The sequence below is a fragment of the Nycticebus coucang genome, chromosome 8 (assembly GCF_027406575.1).
Source record: "Nycticebus coucang isolate mNycCou1 chromosome 8, mNycCou1.pri, whole genome shotgun sequence".
Taxonomy (NCBI): Eukaryota; Metazoa; Chordata; class Mammalia; order Primates; family Lorisidae; genus Nycticebus; species Nycticebus coucang.
In genome coordinates this window covers 16,087,798-16,107,634 of record NC_069787.1, presented here as the reverse complement: position 1 = coordinate 16,107,634, position 19,837 = coordinate 16,087,798, and the positions used below count along the sequence as shown (strand labels likewise).

Sequence of the window (19,837 nt, the reverse complement as noted above, 5' to 3'; positions counted from 1 at the left end):
AGGAATTGGCATCTTTTCTTTAGGAATGAGAAATGGAATAATTACTTAGAAGAGAAGAAATAAATGAACTCCACAAGCAAAATCTGTTGTCTTTCTCTGTAAGTTATTTTCAAATGAGAAAGACCAGAGTATGATAGGGAAAGAAAGATTGAGGAAAGAAAAAAGAAATCCCTAGTCCAGTGTATAACTGACTTCCAGAGGAAAAACAGTCACATGGCCGTTTAGCTTCTTTTTATTGATCTCATGGAAACTCCTGATTTTTTAAAAGGCAACTCTTACAAAACAAACCAAAATGAAAAAGCAAACAACAAATATGCACAACAGAAAAAGCAACCAAAATAAAAGTAGGCCTGGAGTTAAGTTTCTAGGTCAAGCTGATTTTTTAAAAATAAAACACATTGCATTTGTAGATTTCTGTTAACTAGAAGTGCATGCAATGTTTTTCTTTTTTCCTTTCATTTTTGCTGTTTAAGGTTTTTGCCTGGCTCATTTGATGAATGCAGTTAAGGCTTAAAGTCAGTGATGTTAATGACATAACTTCTGCGATTCTTTCTAATTGTCTTAGTGCCTATGGTCTTAGATGATTGCTAACAAGGATGAGCTGAATAAACCATGGAAACGATCACCTTTGTTTAGATTCCCTAAATTGGACATAGATTAGAGTACTTGGTGTTATCAATCTATTTAACAGACTCCAATGCCTGTTAAAATTGTGATTCAAGGCTCGGCGCCCATAGCACAGTGGTTGTGGCACCTGCCATGTTCACCAAGGGTGGCGGGTTCAAACCTGGCCCAGGCCAGCTGAACAACAATGACAACTTCAACAAGAAAATGGCTGGGGCTCAGTGCCTGTAGCTTAGCGGCTAGGGCACCAGCCACATACACCAGAGTTGGCGGGTTCGAATCCAGCCTGGGCCTGCCAAACAGTAATGACAACTACAACCAAAGAATAGCCAGGCATTGTGGCCGGCATCAGTACTCCTAGCTACTTGGGAGGCTGAGGCAAGAGAATCTCTTAAGCCCAAGAATTTGAGGTTGCTGTGAGCTGTGATGCCATCGCACTCTACCCAGGACAACGTAGTGAGATTCTGTCTCAAAAAGAAAAAAAAACAAAAAAAGAAAAGAAAAAGAAAATGGCCGGGTGTTGTGGCAGGTACCTGTGGTCCCGGCTACTTGGGAGGCTAAGGCAGGAGAATTGCTTGAGCCCAGGAGTGTGAGGTTGTTATGACCTGTGGCGCCATGGGGCTCTGCCAAGGGTGACGTGGTAGGACTCTGTCTCAAAAAAAGAAAAGGAAAAAAATTGTGAGTCAAGTACTTTACTCAGTATTCAACAAGTTTTAAGCACCTGCTATGTCCCCAGGCATATTGGTACTTGGGATATAGCAGTGAACAAACAGTCCCCAAGAAGCTTAAAAATCCTAGTTGGGGGAAGACAGACAATATAAATAAGTATTATCATATTAGAGGTAGTTAGTGCTATGGAGAGAAATAAAGCAGAATAAAGGGAACAGAAAATAATGTGCTGGGAAGGATGTGAAGAAAGTGGGACTCTTGTTCATGCTGATGGGAGTGTAAAATGGTGCAGCTGAAGTGGGAAACAGTAAAGAAATATTTACCGTGTGATTGGTGATTCCACTTGTAGGTACATACCTCAAAGAATTGAAAGTAGGGACTTGAGCAGATGTTTGTGTACCCACGTTGATAGAAGCATTATCACGGTAGCCAAAACGTGGAAACAACCTGTGTCTTATTGATGAATGAATGATAAGCAAAATGTAGAATGTATATACAATGGAATATTATTTAGCCCTTCATAGGGAAATATGACACATGTTACAAAATGAATGAACCTTGAAAACATCATGCTAAGTGACATTAGCCAGTCACAGAAGGATACATATTGTATGATTTCAGTTTTATGAGTTACCTAGAGTTGTCAAATTCATGGAGACAAAAAGTAGAATGGAGGTTGCTGTGGGAAAGACAAGGGGAAATGGAGAATTTGTTTAATGGTTACAGAGTTTCATTTGGGAAGGATGTCAAAGTTCTGGAAAGGCTGGGCATGGTGCCTTATGCTATAATTCTAGCACTCGTGGGGGCCAAAGGTGGGAGGATTGCATGAGCTCAAAAGTTCAAGACCAGCCTGAGCAAGAGCAAGACCCCATCTCTACTAAAATAGAAAAATTAGCTGGGTGTTCTGGCAGGCACCTGTAGTCCCAGTTAAGCGGGAGGCTGAGACGGGGGGATTGCTTGAACCCAGGAGTTTGAGGTTCTGTGAACTATGATGACACCATGGCACTCTAGCCTGGGGCAACAGAGTGATAACTCTGCCTCATTAAAAAAAGTTCTGGAAATGCATAGTGGTGAGGGTTGCACAATAATGTGAATATACCTAATGCCACTGAATTGTAACAGTTAAAAATGGTGAATTTTATGTTACTTATATTTTACTGTAATAAGACCAACAAAATAGGATAAGGGGGTTAAGGGAGTACTCACGTAGGGATTTGATCTTTAATATGGTGATATTTGGGTATGGGTCTAAAGGAGGTGAGCTAATTTGCTCTGGAGATAATGAAGGGAAAGGTCCTGAGCTGTTGGAGGAAGGGGGATGTGGTCAATGTGGCCATAGCCGAGGGAGAGTGCTGGAAGCTCAGGAAGGAGAGGGAGTCAGGGACCCGTAGCTCAGGGGCCAGGTTTTGCAGGTCAGCGGTGCTTTACCTGAGGACTTATACTCTTATAGAATTCTAATTGTGGTTTTCAACATCACTGAACTCCATTGTCCTTTCTGAAGAGACTCTGGTGAGGCTGCAAGATCATATACCAGATGGGAACTTAGTAGGGGATAAAACCCAGATTTCTAGACTGTCTGGTTCATCACTTGACTTACCTGGGATTGTAGTTCACTTCAGTAGGAAAGCAGTCTTCTTTGATAAATAGAAACCAGCCAAACCTGTGGTTGGTTTGGTAGCAAATTAAAAGAGCCTAGTGACAATCCTGGAAGTTTAACACAAACCTATGGCCTACTGCCAACCCTGCAGTGTGTCCAGTGTCATTTTCAGGGAATTACACAGGAGAACTGACCACCTTCTTTCCAGCGTCCTTGGGGAATAAGAAGTTTCACATCAGGGATTCTCCCTCCTGATGAGTGACACGAGCCTCTGCATATGTGCAAAACCTAAACCTCAATTTCTGCTACTTATTCCATAGGATAGTCATCTGCAAGCACCATGTCCCTACCTTCCCAGCTACTCTGGAGGCTTAGATGGGAGGATTGCTTGAGTCCAAGCTGCAGTGAGCTATGATCACACCTTTGATAACCACTTCACCCACCTTGGGCAAAATAGCGAGTCTCTGTCTCTCTAAAAAACATTTTTAAAGGAGGAAAAATAAGATGTGCATATTCACTGTAATGAAACATTAGGAAATAAAGATAAGCAGTGAAATAAAGCATAAGCCTTTCCAGCCATCCGAGATGGGTGTAGGCTTCCCCCATTGGTATACATATATAAACATACAAACATTATGTATGTATTTAAATAGCATAAAAAGGGACTCATAAAGTACCTTCCATTTGGTAAATTACCTTTTGCATTCAGTACATCTTGAAAATCTTGTTAATAGACATCTGATTCTAATTTTTCCAAAAGTGTCCTTTTGTTGGGATTTCATTTTTATTGAGTCTGTGTTCCTACTTGCTTGAGATACATACAGGGTGGATATAAAGTTCATATGCAATTTAAATAGTAAACTAATTACTATTTTACATATTAATACATACATGTTTGCATGAAAATACATATAATTTACACATACTTAACAGTTTGAACCAGGCTCCAAATAAGGTAGATCTATTACAAATGGTTGCTGTCTTTATTAATCTCTGTATATCCTCTATAATTCTTTTTTTCCATGCTTTTTTTGGTGATTATTGGAGAGTGACAGATGTCCCCGTGGTTTGGATTTTGCTGACTGCGTTAGTGTGGTGTAGTTGAACATGTTCCTCTATCCCCTCTAGCTACCCTAATTTGGTAGTTAGATGCTTGGTCAGAGTCAGGTTCTCTTTTTCTTTCTTTCTCTCTCTCCCTCTCTCTCTCTCTCTTTTTTTTTTTTTTTTTTGCCAAGGCTACTTTGTGAACTTCACTGAGGGGAGTATGAGATATCTCCTCTTATGATAATAGCAACCATTGACGCTCAATGCCTCAATCTATTAGTTCTTTGGTCAGCACAAGAGAGGCTGTTCAGATTGGTTCCTGAGACTTTTGCACGGGCCTTATCTTTGATAGCTTTTTTTGTTTTCTGTATGACAAGATGTTCCAGGCTCATTTTCACTGTTTCTTGTCCCAAACCCAGAATCAGCCTGGAACAAGGAGCCCTTGTTCTTTTATGAGGAAGATGGTATTAGAGATCTCCTTGTAGGGCCAGATAGGTACTTTTTTGGGGACAGAGTCTTACTCTGTCATCCAGGCTAGAGTGATGTGGTGTCATCATAGCTCGCAGCAGCGTCAGACTCCTGGTCTCAGGTGATCCCTCCGGCTTCAGCCCCCTGAGGATCTGGGACTACTGGCACCTGCCACAATGCCTGGCTAATTTTTTCCGTTTTTAGTGGAGATGGGGTCTTGCTCTTGCTCAGGCTGGTCTTGAACTCCTGAGTTCAAGAGATTTTTCCTTTTTGGCCTCCCAGAGTTCTGGGATTATAGGTAGGAGCTACTATGCCTGCCCCAGGTAGGTACTCTTATCCTTCTCATCTTACAGGTGTGAAAACAGAAATTAAGATGAAGAAAACTTAAAACCTGAACTTTTTTTTTTTTTTTTTTTGAGACAGAGTCTCATTATGTTGCCCTCGGTAGAGTGCTGTGGTGTTATAGCTCACAGCAACCTCAAACTCTTGGGCTCAAGTGATTCTCTTACCTCAGCCTCCCAAGTAGCTGGGACTCCAGGCACCCACCACAATGCCCAGCTATTTTTTGGTTGTAATTGTCATTGTTGTTTAGCAGACCTGGGTTGGGCTCCAACCTGCCAGCCTCAGTGTATGTGGCCGGTGCCCTACTCACTAAGCTTCGGGTGCCGAGCCAAAACCTGAACATTTTTAATGAAAATATTTCCAAAATGTAATTGACACATCTTTTTGCAAAGAATTCTGAACATAATCTTAACTTTTTTATAACTCAATTTTAGTTTTAGTGCCTTGGGAACTTTCGTGCTTAACATTTGGAGGACACTTTGATTGACTGTTCAGGTAGAGGTTAGAAAGCGACCCAACGCTACAGATAGAACCTCCCTAGGGGTCACAGGTGTAAGGTCACAGGTCACAGGGAAGTCACAGATGTAAACAAAAAACAAGGCTTCCTTGTAATCTATTGTTGTAAGATACCTCAAAAGGTTTGTGCTTTTTATGTTTTCTGACTTGTCCCATTAGCAAAACTTCTTGCTTTCTTTGGTGGTATAAACTTGTTCATCAGAGAAAGATGAACATAAGAAAAATATCACTAGCCTCCAAGTTCCTTGGTGTTCATTTGCATTTCAGGAGGCGCTTTATTTGGGAAGTCATTTTGTTTTTTGAGAACAGCTTGAAAGCATCTCAGGCACGTATTTCTGAACAGAAAAAGCTGATACGACACCCAGGCTAGGGACGTTCATTTATTTGCCTTGTTGTGTGTGTATGAGAGAGAGAGGGAAGAAAGAGATCATGTACTGAATGCTGTTCTCTTCCCCACCCCCTCTGTATATACCTTGCCAAATTCTTCTAAGTCTTTCTATTCCTTCAGGGCCTACCCAAGTGCTTCCTTCTCTGGGAAGCTTTACCTGATACTTGAAAATCTGTCATTTGAAATTCCGGGGCACTGAAACCTGTTTTCTTGCAGGACTTTTTGTTTGTTTGGTTTTTTTTTTTTTTTTAACTCACAAGACTACCTGGCACATAAGAAGTGCTCCCAAACTATTTGTCAAATGAAGTAATTTATATACATGTCTTGTCGCCTTTGAAAGGCTATAGGCTGCTACTTAGAAGAATCGAATTTCTTGTACTATCCCCCTGCTGATTAAATATTTCATGAACGGGTGTATTGCTTGAAAAGCTGTGGAGAGTGGTGTAAGGACCATGTAGAAATGTATTAAGCAGTTTCTTTTGATAGCTCTTGAAATGTTGTTCAGTACAACTCTCTGGAAGATGTCTGGTTTGAGGAATTGTTGAGTATTAGTAAAAGGGAGTGGGAGGAAGAATCAGGTAGTGAAACAAAGCCGTTTTCAGGTTGTAATGTTATTGCCCTGCCGAGCCACAGGCTGGGGACGGACTCCGGAGCACCGGGTGTTGATTGCTCCTTGAGTACAAGCAAAACACTGAACATCTGTGCGTCTGTTTCCTCTTCTGTAAAATAGGTGTAAAAATACCTGCTTTGGGTCAGTGCTGCCAAGTTGTATCATAATAAATGTTTGCAGCAGGTCTTAGAGATTAAAAAACCAAAGTAAGACTTTTGTCCTAGAGCATGGTTCCCAAGTGGGGGTGGTTGTGGGTGTGATCTTGCCATCTAGGGCTCATTTAGTAGTGTCTGGAGACATTTTTTTGGTTGTTACTCTGGGGGAGGGGTGCTGCTAGCATCTTGAGGGCAGAGGCCAGATGCCGTGCTGGTCAGCATCCTTATAGGACAGTCCCCCACAACTGAGAACTCTCTGCTCCAAAATGTCAGTAGTTTCCAGGTTGAGAAACCTGGTCCTCTAGTGCATTTTTCAAGCTTAGTGAGATTTTTAATCTCTGTCTGAGGATATTGACCTAACTTGATTTGCTGGTATTTTTGTGGTTTAGGTTTTATGGACAAGGGATGTCTCTGCAGGCTGGGGCCAACTACACCTTTTTAATAAAATAAATTACCCTCTCCCCACCTCCCACAGGCACCAGCCTTGGTGTTCAGAGCCCTGTGGTCCAGCTTTGGCTACTGATTGGCTATGTGACCGCCAAGAAATCATGGGACTTAGGGTTGGTTTGTTTTTTTCTACCTATAAAATGAAGAATTTTTGCTGAATCATCTGTACCCACCAGATCTACAGTTCTCTGACTGGGCAACTTGAACTTTTGGTTGGCTTCTTTTTCTTTGGTCTTGAGTGAATCAAAGAGTTGAGAACAAATGTCGGTATTGGCATGTTTTTTGAGAAACAACTCTGTATATAGTACCTGTTTTTGAGAATAGGTTATTTTAGCAGACATGTTTGTAAAAAAGCAAGTAGGTTTATTTTTGCGTGTCTGTGTGTGTGTGGGATGTATAATGAGCAACACTAGAAAATCACTCTGAACTTCAGATTTACAACGCTGTTTCTGAGATAGTCAAGAAGGGCCTCACTTAAAGTTGAAACTTCTCAGTTGGTGATTTCCTTTGGGACTGGCTGAAAACGAAAGCAGAATACAGTTTTCTATGCTACGAGAGTGGTGCTTTTGGCAATAGAATAACTTATCTGGCGAGGGGACACTCCACATTTCTGAGGACGATCTGATTAGCAGCTAAGTGGGACACACAAAGGCAAGGAGGGGCTGCATGAAACTGTGTGGAGAGGAGGACAGCATCATGTTCAACTCAGCAATGCTGTGCCGTTCATCCGCGTTTCACGATAAAGATGATATTGCTCAGCATCTGTACTCAAAGGAAGTTCCAGAATTAACCCTGAGAGTGCCCAGTAACAGAAGCAGAAACTGTTGTAAAGAGAACCTTTTCATCCCTCTTAGAAGAGTCAACCATATATGTGTTAGGTTTTCCCTGCCCTGCACTTACAGTCATATTACCATATATGTACCTGGGTGAGGGTGTCGTAAGGAGACTTGTGCTCTCTGGAGGGAGTTTCCTTGGCCTCTTGCCAGGAGATTGATCAAATGCCAGCAACTCTTCATTTTTCTGGGCATACCGTTGTTTTTCCTCTGGAAGGCCTCATGGCTTGCACGCTCCGCCTGTCTCGTTAACCTGCCCCACTGGGCAGGGTAAAAATGGAAGCAGGGCCTTTTTGTATTGGTCTTTATCCATGGTCCAGAAAGGGCTAAGTGCCATATGGCCTCTTGGCTTGCCACATGCTTTTAAGCCTTTATGCAGAAGCCTTACTTTAAAGGAAGCTTTTTTGATTTTATTGTTTTTTGAAGACAAGCAGCAATGAGACCCAGCACCAAAGGATTTTGGCAAGTCCCTTTGTTTTTTAGGAGGTGGTGGGAGTGTGGCTATGCCAAGAAAGAACAGAGAAGGCTGGTGGATTTTCATTGGCTATAATCTTCAGCAGCATGACTGTCCAAATGCATTGTCCTTTGGAGCCAAGTGGCAAAGCCTGGTGACCAAAGGGTGCTCACGGGATGTTCTAGGAATATGATGCAATCATCCTGTTCTCACCTGGCTGTGCCTTGGTCATCCTGGTTTTATTAGGAATAGTGGGGACAATGGCCTGTGGGACTTGGCACTGACATGTTCAGGAAAATGCACTTAGTTACATTTCTCTTTTTTATACTTGTTTAAAACTTGCTGGTTGGTAGGGCTGATCTTCAGCTGATTGTACACATAAGCACTAAGAAGTTTAAAAGGAGTAGTTTATGAGAGCAGAAAAAAAAGATTAGAAGGTAGAATAATAATAGCAAACAAGAAAGTTTCTTGTGTTCCCCTTCCTGTGTGTTAAGTAAGCATATTATTTTCTTATTAATTTTCAGCGTAACTGCATGAGATAGGCCCTCATTATCCCTATTCTGCAGATGAGAAAATGGAGGGCCAGGAAATGTAGGTAACCCAATCAGGGTTAGAATCTTCCCATCACACTTAAAATAAAAGGCCCACTTTTTACCTGGCTTGTGAAGTTCCCTTGGCCCTGGCTTTTATACTCTGACCTGACCCTGTACTTTCTTCTTTTCCCCATTAATGCTATAGGCGTTGGGTTGGTTTTCTGTTCCCTGAACTTCCCAAGCTTTCTTCTGCCTTAGGATCTTTGTACTGCCTGTTTGCTGTACCTAAAATGCTCTTCAGCCTGATTTTTTTCCGTGACTGTGTCTCTTGACTTTCAGGTCTGAGCTTAAATATTCTCATCTTGTTTTCTCTGACCAGCCAAAATTAAGTTGGTACTCAGTCATGTCACCCAGTTTTAATTATTTGCACGTGCTTATCACTGTCTAGTTTGTCTTGCTTATTTTATCTAATTCATTTGTCCGTTGTCTATCTGCCTTCCCTAGAGTACAGTTGTCACGTGAGCAGGGACCATGTCTGTCTTGTCCTATATCCGCAACACCTCAGGTAGTGCTGGCACAAAGAAGTTATCACTAAATGTGTTGAATGGGACGGCGCCTGTGGCTCAAGGAGTAGGGCGCTGGCCCCATATGCCGGAGGTAGCGGGTTCAAACCCAGCCCAGGCCAAAAACTGCAAAAAATAAATAAAGAAATGTGTTGAATGAAAAAGAAGATGTAGGTTTCAAATCGTTGGGTCTACTCTCCAAAGCTCTGGCTGTTTGGTTATATAATTTGCATTTTCATCCTTTTATATAAATTCATCAAATTTATAAAGGGTGAGGTCAAAGCACATAGCCAATGCCAGAACAAATATTAATCAAAGAAAAGTTTGTCACAGCATTTTTTTCAAACTTTCGGTTCACAGGAGCTCTTTACATGTTCAAAAACTATTGAGGTCCCCAAATAACTTCTGTTGATGTGAGTTAATATATCTCTGTATTTACCACATTAGAAATTAACACTGAAAAAACGTTAAAAAAAAAACACATTATACATTAACATAGTGACTTCTTTTTAAATGAACAATAACTGTGTTTTCCAAAACAAAATGTTTTATGGTAAGAATGGCATTGTTACACCACATTTTTTTGCAAATCACTTTAAGGTCTGGTTTAATACAGGTGTCTGTAAAGTTCGTGTGCAATTTAAATAGTAGAACATAGCTGGATCCACATACCCCATATCTCTTCCTGCCTTCAGTCTGTCAGACGTCACGTGCCTTGCAGTCTCTGGAAAACTCCACTGCACATGTGTGAGAGATAGAGTTAAAAGGCAAATAATGCCTTCGTGTTATGAAAATAGTTTGGACCTTAAAGTTTCCCTGCATCTCAGGCCACCATTGAGAGCCACTTTGAAAGATTGGGTGGGGACAGAGAACATTTGAGAGAGGGAGAAGTTGAGGGCTTACGTGGCAGGATGCAACTGAACATCCCCAAGTCTGGGTATCATATCAGATCTTTCTGTTTGTACATGGGAATGCTATTTAGTTGTTTTTGCGAACAAAATTGCTTCCTACCTACGGCTCCTGCTAAAATGCAAAGGAATGTCACAACGTGGAAGCTGGCGGTATTTGTCTTATGTTCATCTTTTTCTGATGAACAGGATTATATACTAAGCAGTCCAGAAGTTCTTTAGTGGGATGATGGATTATTAAAAATTCGAAAGCATGGGTTCTTCCTGTGTCTGAGAATAGCAGCATCCAGTGCAACTTCCTTTCATTGCTAGTTCTCAACCCTCAGTTGGTTCTTCTTGTGGCTTTTGGTCTCAGATGAAATTGTGTCCTGCAATAGAAATTAGATTGTCTTGACACTTTATTGCTTTTAGGTTCTGTTACAACTGGTGTGACAGGACCCAAGGTGGAATCTATTAATAATAAATGAGATTTTTTTCCATGCTAGCCAGCTTAACTGTTTAAGAAGAGTAAATGATTACAAATCCAGGCTGCTGGGGAGTATTTTGCAGGGGTCTTGGGTGATATATTGAAGATTTCCACTGTTAAGGTAATTGAGGGATAAAACACATGGGGTGCTTGGTCATTAGGAAATCAGTGTTGCTCTAGGGGGCGGTGTAGGTAAGTCAGGGGGTCCTAAGTGCCTGATCCTCAGTGCTTTACAAAGGCCCATTTAAGGTTAGACTATCAGTGGGACTCCCCACCACCAAAAAAATAAACCAACAACCAGAACAAAACACTGAAAGTCACACTGCTTAGCTCCAGTGGCCAGGTGGCTTCATCTTATATAAAAGGGACTAGCCTCTGTGTGTCAGTAAAAACCTTCAGGTCTGTAGTTTGGTGGGGAGGGGACATTAATGGTGTAACATCAGTTTCTGATTTTCTCTCAAGCCTGACTACCCTTGAGCATTAAGTGATACCTTAGGTAACTTCTTGGTTTTTGAGATGTTCTACTTTAGTTTCAGGAACTGCTAACTTTTAAATGCTGAATTACGTGTGGGTGAAAGTTGAGAATTTTTTTTAAGTGAATATAATGCAATTAAGTGTGTGTAGGAAAAATAATATATGGAGAAAATTCCACTCAATGAGTTTTCTGCTTCTTTAGTAATAAGTAAGTTTTCTGACACATTCAAAGCTTTTAGCCAAAAAAGAAAAAAAAAATCTAAAACCTATCTTGAGCTGCTTAAAATTAAATGAACATTTCTTTTTCAGTGAGGCCGTGCTTCAGCCTGTTTTCACACCAAAGTGGAAGAGGTTCTAAATACTAAATTATCATCCCTTCGAAGAGGTTTCCACCACCACTCACAGCCAGGGACTTGGTTTGATGTTAGAAGAAGGGGGAGTTGAATTTAGGTCTGGTTGTCTTGAGTGTTGTGAGTATGGGCACCAACAGCGATGTGACTTTGCACGTGCTGTCCAGACTTCAGCCGTGTCTTAGCCTTGCAGAGGATTTAAACAGTTCTTCAGAAGTGTTTCCAACAGTGTTGATCAAGTAAGACACGTATCAAGTAGACAGGGGTAAGTGAAAACTCTGAAGGAACAAAAGGTAGATGTTATCTTTTCAGTCTCATTCAAAAATACCAAAATGAACACCTGGGAAGGGCCAGGTAGTGTGTTGAGCACTTTAGATGGATTATTTGGTTGATTCCTTACAAGGACCTGGAGAAATAAGACTTGTGCCCCACCCCCCCACTTTTTTTTTTTTTTACAGAGAAGGGAGCTGAGGTTCATAGAAGTTACATAAGTTGCTTAAAGCTGTACAGCTGATAATTGGTGAAGCAGGAATTCAAACCCAGGCATTCTCAGTCTGTATTTTTCAGTGTACATTTTTTTTTCCTGAGATAGACTCTTGCTCTGTGGTTCCAGTCAGAGTTCAATGATATCATCCTAACTCACTGAAGCCTCAGACTTCTGGGCTCAAAGTGATCCTCCTGCCTCAGGCTTCTGAGTAGCTGTGACTACAGATGTGTGTCACCATGCCTGGCTGAGTTTTTCTATTTTCTTGGAGACAAGGTCTTTCTCTTGTTCAGGTGGGTCTCACTCTTGCTCAGGCTGGTCTTGAACTCCTGACCTCAAGAGATCCTCCTGCCCCAGTCTCCTTAAGTGCTAGGATTGCAGACATGAGCCACCATGCCTGGCCCTAGGTGCATATTCTTGTCTGCACTCAAAAAGTCATTTTAGACACATAAAAAGGTTGGTCAATGGGGATAAAAGTTAGAAATTTTGTTTCTTGCTCCCAAATTTCTCACAGAGATCTGCTGAAAAGGGCCAGTAGGCTTCTGTTGTCTATCTTGATCCAACAGTGTAAATTTGGCTTCAATTTGTTTTGGAAAATGGTCACTTAAAAATCAGTATAAACTCTTCTAGGCAGCATGCCAGGTGGCACTATAGTGACCCTGAACTCAGGTTTGATTGTGTGTTGGGTCCCAGGCACTGTCCCAGGTACTGGGATGCAGTAAGGAAGATGATGACAGTGACCCTTGCCCTCGTGGGCTTGTACTCAGTGAAGAAGGCAAATAAGCAAACAAGTGCATAAGCAATGTTGGGACAGTGGTTGTGGGCCCAGGTCGGGTGGTGGGATTCTATAGAGAGAAATATGTTGGGAACACATAACCTAGATTTGGGAAGTCAGGGCTTCCCAGTGGCAGTGACATCTAATTGGTGCTGTAAAGGGGAGTGGGAGTTAGCACTAAGTGGCTGTGAGGGAGGGAGGTGAATATCTTAGGGACAGCATGTGCAAAGGCCCAGAGGACAGAGGGGAACAGGGCAGGTTGGGGGACGTGGAAAAAGTTCATTATGGCTGGAATATGAGGGTGGGGCAAAGGTAGGCAGGGGCTAGGTCATGAAAAGCCCCCAAAAGATTTGGAAGTTTTTAAGCAGGGGATGATAATGGTTTCTAAAAGATCCTGCTGGCTGTTGGGTATAGAATAGATTAAGGAGGAAAGAAAGATTCAGAGAGATGAGTTGAAGGCCTTACAGAGTCCAGCTGAGAAATGATGCTGGCTGAGACTCAGGTTGGCAAGGGTGGTGGCGTTCAAAAGAATCAGAAGGTTCGAGGGATATATTAAAGCTTAAAATCAATGAAATTTGATGTTTGATTAAACTTCTTCATTAATTGACTTGATACATTGTTACTGAGCACTTACTGAGTGCTAGGTATTGGTGTTGGGAATACAATTGTGTACAAAATGGATCCCAAACAGATCTCTAGAATACAGTATGTGCCTTGTGGGGGTGTCAGACAGGAATTACACAAAATAAATGTGAATTTGTGGCTGAGATGAAGGCTAGGAAGGAGAGATCCTTGGTGCAGAGAAAATGTAACAGTGGAATTTGACCTCATCTGGGAGGTTGGGAAAGATTTTCTGGTTGAAAAGATGATTGAATCGAGATCTGAAGCATGACTTGACTTTAACTAGAGCAAAGGGTGGGTTAGGGATGAGAGTTCTGTAGACTGGAGAGAACAACACGTGGAAAGGTCCTGTGGCATAAGGAGAGAGGGAGACTGGTGATGCCTCTAGGCTGGAGGGGTGGTAGCTGAGAAGTGGGTGCGAGGAGGAGCAGCAGGCTGGGCAGGCAGGGGAATTCTTTGTGGTATGTTAAGATGTTGTGGGCAGCCTAGAGCAGAACCCTTGTTGCTCTTGGCCACAGATATAGGTTTGGGAGTCCTCATCATGTAGTGATGACTGATGCCAGCAGAGCGGACAAGAAGACCAGGAGTGCAGGCCAGGCAGAGAGCTGCACAGATTCTGAGGACCACCACCTCAGGCTTCTGTGCTCCAAGGAGTTCTCTGAACTTGTGTGTTTTTATTTGTACCTTTCTTAGGAATAGCTTCAAATGTCCCTTTTCTTAACAAATGTTCAGGGAACAGTTTCGGTGGAGAGCAAAGGGAGCTCAGCCAGGGGCAGTGTGAGGCTCAGCAAAACTGCTGTGGCCTCTGTCTTCCAGAGTACCTCCCAGGGCCAGTAATCCTCCTTTCTTTGTCCTGGTCAAGCCGCCCTGGAAGAATCCTACAGGATGTCCCAAAAGTCAATTCCTAAGTCACCATACATAGAGAAAATGGGAAATTATAGTTAAATGTACTTTTATTTACAAAATTTTACAAAATATTTATAAAATATTCCCTCTGTGTTAGCCACCTCTTTGTAAAATTTTGTAAGGAATATTTTGTAAAATTTTCCTATGATTTCCCATTTTCTCTATGTATGGCATAGGTGGTTTTTTAACAGGTGGTTTGACCGATCAGAGTGGTGTGTGGGGGTGGTTTAACACCCCCACACACCACTCCGATAGTTTATATAGATGGCATGCCATAAATACCATCCTGCTGTACCTCATGGCAGCCTACTCACATGGTCTCCCTGTTGTCCCCATTTTATAGCTGGGAATAGCAAGGCTTAGGGAAGTTCTGGAACTTGCCTCAAGTCCTGTGGTGAGTAAGTAGAAGAGCTGAGGCTTGAACTTGGGTAGTTTGACTCTGGAGTTTCAGCTCCTTTCTGCCAGAGGATCAGGGATGCTCTTGAGGCCTTACCTGATCAGGAATGGGGAGAGGATGATGACACTTTGTAAAAAGAAGTAAGTCTCTCTCTCTTTTTTTTTTTTTTTTTTTTTGTAAATAAGATGGAGTCTGGCTGTGTCTCCCAGGCTGGTGTGCAGTGGTGTCATCCTAGCTGGCTGCAACCTCAAACTTCCAGGCTCAAATAATCCTCCTGAGTAGCTGGGACTACAGGTGTGTGCCACTACACCTGGCTGATTTTTCTATTTTTTATAGAGAGGGATTCTTGATATGATGCTCAGGCTGGAGAAGCAAGTATTAAGCAGAACTAAGCTAGATCACATCCACTTGTTTAGAAACTATACATCAGGGGCAGAAGAGCAGCAAAAGTTCTGGGAGGCAGCTGTCCTTTTGTGGACAGGAGAAGGTAAAAGTGCAATTTTTTTTTTTTTTTTTTAATTAAAGCTGTTTGAACATGAAATAGGCCCATTGCCCTGTATTTAAGCAGAAGCTCGGACTGTCCACAGGAGACCTTGTGGGAGGATTCCATTATGGGGTGAGAGATGGAACTATCTGCTATACACAGTTCTTTCCAACTTTTATTCTATGCTACTGTGTATTTGGGAAGAGCAGAAAGGCTGTGTGGTTGAGAGTTAAGTATAATTTCGTATTCTTCAACTTTTTCCTCAACAGGAAAGTTAGGATATTTATCTTCCCTAGAGGGAAATACATTGCTACAGGTCATGCAAGAGTTGATTTGTTGTGATGCCCAACTGACTTTTTAAACAGGCGTCCTTTCCTTTTCTGAGTTTAAATTTTGAAGCTCTGGAATCTTCCAGAATTCCACTTTCTCTGTTACTGAAAAATAATACAAGTAGCTAGCATTGAGCAATACAAGTGTGCCAGCCACATGACCAAACACTTGTCAGGCATCGTTTTATCTGTTCCTCCCAACGGCTTCTTGAAGCTAAGCAGTAGCCTCGTTTTACAAATGAAGAGACAAAAGCTGAGAGGTTTTGGGGGGCTGGGAGGCAGGGTGTTGGAGCCGACCACCTGAACCTGTTCTCCTGTATGTCAGACCTGGCCTGTCAGCCCAGAACCCTGGGTGTCCACACAGCGTTTGAAGTCCCATAATTACCCAGGGCCTTGGCAGGTTGGCGCCAGCTCTGTTTGCTCATAGGTGGTCCCCTGTCATTGTGTGAGTGACATAGGAGCCCTGACTGCAGCTGCTAGGAAGTTTGCAGGCACAAATGGTCCCCAATCAGATAAAGAGATAGGCTCTCCCACCCTGCTTCTAAACAACAGGAAGTCTTCCAGAAGATTGGTAGCAGGGCCATGGCTTACCGTTTGGACTTTCCACCTCCTCCCCTGCAGGCCACCGAGGCCTGTTCTGTTGACTTTCCCAGCCTTTGTTTTTCCTTCCAGGACATCACTGATACTGCACCAGGACCCCCCCCCCCCCCCCCTTCTCCCTCTTAGCCCTTCCTCCACTTCACAAAGAGTGGAGATGCTAGAGGTTTCTAGGCTGACAAGGAGGCCTTCTGCCTGGTCTTTTGTGAGAGAAATTTTTGCCGGAGACCCCTGGGGAAGAAGCTGTCCTTGCCACCCTTTTAGGTTGTTTTTTTAATTGGGACCTTTGGTGGATCGCCCAGTTGAGGATCATTATTAACGGTGGTGGCTGTACTGGCCTGTGTTTTCAGGGGAAAATGTGAAGTGTGGCTAAAGGTTACTTGTTCAATTATCTTGTCTACTTAATAAGCATATTGGTTAAAAAGAAGATATTAATTTCTTTTTTCTGACTTAGGAAAGTATTACGTGGAAGAAAAATTAGGAAAAAGAATTGTGGGTAAAGAAGATACTCCATTCTCCCTAATCTTACCACCCAGAGAATAAGAATGGTTAGCATTTTAGCCTATGTTACTGGGATCATTGTTGACAAAAAGGTCCACTTACCAGCTCGGCGCTGGTAGCTCAGTGGTTAGGGCTCCAGCCACATACACTGAGGCTGGTGGGTTCAAACCCCGCCCAGGTCTCCTTAATAACAATGACAACTACAATGAAAAAATAGCTGGGCATTGTTGTGGGTGCCTGTAGTCCCCAGCTACTTGGGAGGCTGAGGCAGGAGAATCGCTAAACCCAAGAGTTTGTGGTTGCTGTGAGCTGTAATGCCACGGCACTCTACCCAGGGCAACATAGTGAGAAAAAAAAAAAATAAAGGTCCACTTAAGAGTCAGACCTGGGTTATAACCCTGGCCTCTTGCTTGCTAATTATATGTGACTTGGGCATCTTAACCTCTCTATACCTTAGTGTCCCCAGCAATAAAATAACAATAATGGTACTGGCCTGGCACATGTTATAGTCATGAAGATTCAGTAAGAGAACCTGTGAAACCCCTTAGCACAATGGTGGGCATGGTAGTAGCGCTTGATCAGTGTTAGCGAGTATAATTAGAAATGGAAATAGTGCAGAACCCTGCTATAGAAATGCAGTTCAGACATCTGTTGTGATTATCAGCTGCTGGCAACATTGGGTACGTCATGCTTTGTCATTACAGAACACTGGATTGTGTCTGCTGCTTCTCATTGAGGGCCTGGAATCTTTGAGTAAGGTGTCTAAGTGGTGGCAGTAGTTTAAAAAACAGCAGTCACACTGGTGTTTCCTGGCCTGGTCTCCCTGGGGGGTCAAATGCGCATTTGAAGGACAGTCTCAAAAGGAGATTAGTCATGCTGGTCAGGACTCCAGTCCTCTTGCCTGAGCACACACCTGCTCTCCTATGCTTGGCAACTGCCTGGTGTCCTTGTGAGAAGCCAGAGTGTGCAGACACAAATTTGGCCAGAAATCATTTTCTAATAATTGGTCCAAGAGGAGCACTGACTTTCTGACCCTCCTATTTTTAGGATAAAACTTCTAAATAGAAGCATGTAAGTGGCCAGGCATGGTGGGTGGCTCACACCTATAATCCTGGCACTCTGGGAGGCTGAGGCTGGTGGATTGCTTGAGCTCAGGAGTTCGAGACCAGCCTGAGCAAGAGCAAGACCCTGTCTTTACTGAAAAATAGAAAAAACTAGGAGGGCATGATGACACATGGCTGTAGTTCTAGCTAATTAGGAGGCCAAGGCAGGAGGATCACTTGAACTCAGGAGTTTGAGGTTGCTGTGAGCTACAGTGATGCCATGGCACTCTTATCCAGGGTGATGGAGTGAGACTTGGTCTCTAAAAGAAAATAGATGAGCATATAAGGGAAATATTAATTCTCCTTGATGTTTTTCATTTGTGCAGCCTTTTTGGATGTTGTTGAAAACATTGGTTTGCTTTTAGGTATAAAATTTCTAACTAGGAAGAAATGATGTAATGATTGACAAGATTCAATTCGATACTTGGCCAACTATCCTTCTGCACAATATTAGTGTGTCTTCCCTCAAGGTCTTGGAGATGCTGGCTCTTTTTTTTTTTTTTTTTTTTAGAGTTTATTCTGTGTCCTCAGTTGCTGTCTCCCTTATAAATGAGTTTATGTTCAATGAAATGGTCTTTATCTATCTTGCAATGTTTGGGTTGTTTGGAGGGTGGGGGGATAAATGACCTTTTCCTGGCAGCTTCTCCCAAGCAGTTGAACTCTGAGGTTCTTTAATGATTTGATTTCAGCAGCTGGCATTCCTGCTGAGGTAGGAGGATGCTTCCCGAAGTTGCATGCTGATCATTGCTGCACAATTCTTCCTAAAGAAAACGTGGCACTCAGAAACAATCGAAGGAAAGATAGTACTGTTCCACAACTCTGGTGGCTGTGTGGGATAAATGGTTTCTGGAAGGGGAAGTAGAGAGAGAAAGGTATATATAAAGGGCTCTGGGCTTGGAGGAAGGGTCTTGGGAAGACCTCCAGTGCCCTTGGCATCAGTACACCAGGTGCCTGAGGAAATTTTGGGCAGTTAGCTGCAGTCCACACCAACATAGTCTTCTCACGTAACTGAGTTTGTTTTTTATTTTTATTTATTTATTTATTATTATTATTTTATTAAATCATAGCTGTGTACATAGTATGATCATGGGGCACCATACACTTGGTTCATAGACCGTTTGACACATTTTCATCACACTAGTTAACATAGCCTTCCTGGCATTTTCTTAGTTATTTTGCTAAGACCTTTTTTTAAAAGTCAGTTTAGCTTTTTACCATTGGCACCTGCTTTTCAACATTTATAATCCTGATAAAAGCTGTTTCTATTAATCATATCAATATTTTTGTTGATATCTCTGTGTTGGACGATTTCTGAGCTGTGTAGAGATTTCTTGAGACGTTGTGCCTTTCCAGGACTGTCTTTCGCTAGCTGTGTGTTCCTGGCCAGGGAACCTTATGATTATTAGTTGGGTAGAGAAGGGTCTAAATGCCTTTCTCCCTCTGGAAGTGTTTCTTGACGAAGGATGAGAAGGAAAGACATTTAAGTAGCCTTTGGGTGAAGTGCACACCGTTGTTGAAGTCTTAAAAGGCCGAGGACTTTGCCGCATTTGTTAGCAGGTTTCCCCCTGTTAATTTCATTTGTTCTTTTGGTTCCTGGGGCTAGGCACTATGGTCTTGCCAGACCCAAGTTTTATACCAGGTGTTTCCTTCTGACTTAACATTCCCTGAGGCGAACTGAATATGTTAATGTTTCCTAAGTCAGACTTTCCAACTCCCTAATCACTGCAAAGTTCTTGGCAGAGTTCCCTGCAGCCTTTATATTCACTGAGGTATTTATTATTGAGGGTCTTCAACTTGTAGAATCTGATCCAGGCGTGGTTTTGTTAGAAACAAATGTTACTGTGGTTGGAATATCCTGAAATTAAATAATATATGGGGGAAAAATGTTGTTGCATATGTCCTTACTTGGCTCGTTGGATTGCCTGCCTGTCAAACTCTTTATTTAAATTTGACTTTTAAGTAAGGCACTTTGGAAAATTGGGCTAAGCCAATTCTTAGTGACTTTTTCCCCCCCTCTGAGCGTTTCTTTCCTTTTAACAATGTTGCATATTTTACTTTGTCTAGGATTTTGGAGAAAGACATGTCTGACAAAATGTCTAGTTTCCTACATATTGGAGACATTTGTTCTTTGTACGCCGAGGGATCGACAAATGGATTTATTAGCACTTTGGGGTAAGAGCATGAAATTTCTTATGTGGC

The 19,837-nt window shown here is 42.3% G+C and overlaps 1 protein-coding gene across 14 annotated transcripts in view; it reads left to right on the top strand.

The window, feature by feature from the left end:
* Nucleotides 1–19,837, top strand: part of ITPR1 (inositol 1,4,5-trisphosphate receptor type 1) — a 342,499-nt gene that overhangs the window by 3,316 nt on the left and 319,346 nt on the right. For all 14 annotated transcript variants that reach the window (XM_053598949.1, XM_053598947.1, XM_053598946.1 and 11 more), the window contains exon 3: nt 19,703–19,810. In XM_053598949.1, the coding sequence (XP_053454924.1) occupies nt 19,719–19,810 (92 nt within the window). In that variant the 5' untranslated portion in view covers nt 19,703–19,718. The remainder of the gene's footprint in view (nt 1–19,702; nt 19,811–19,837) is intronic.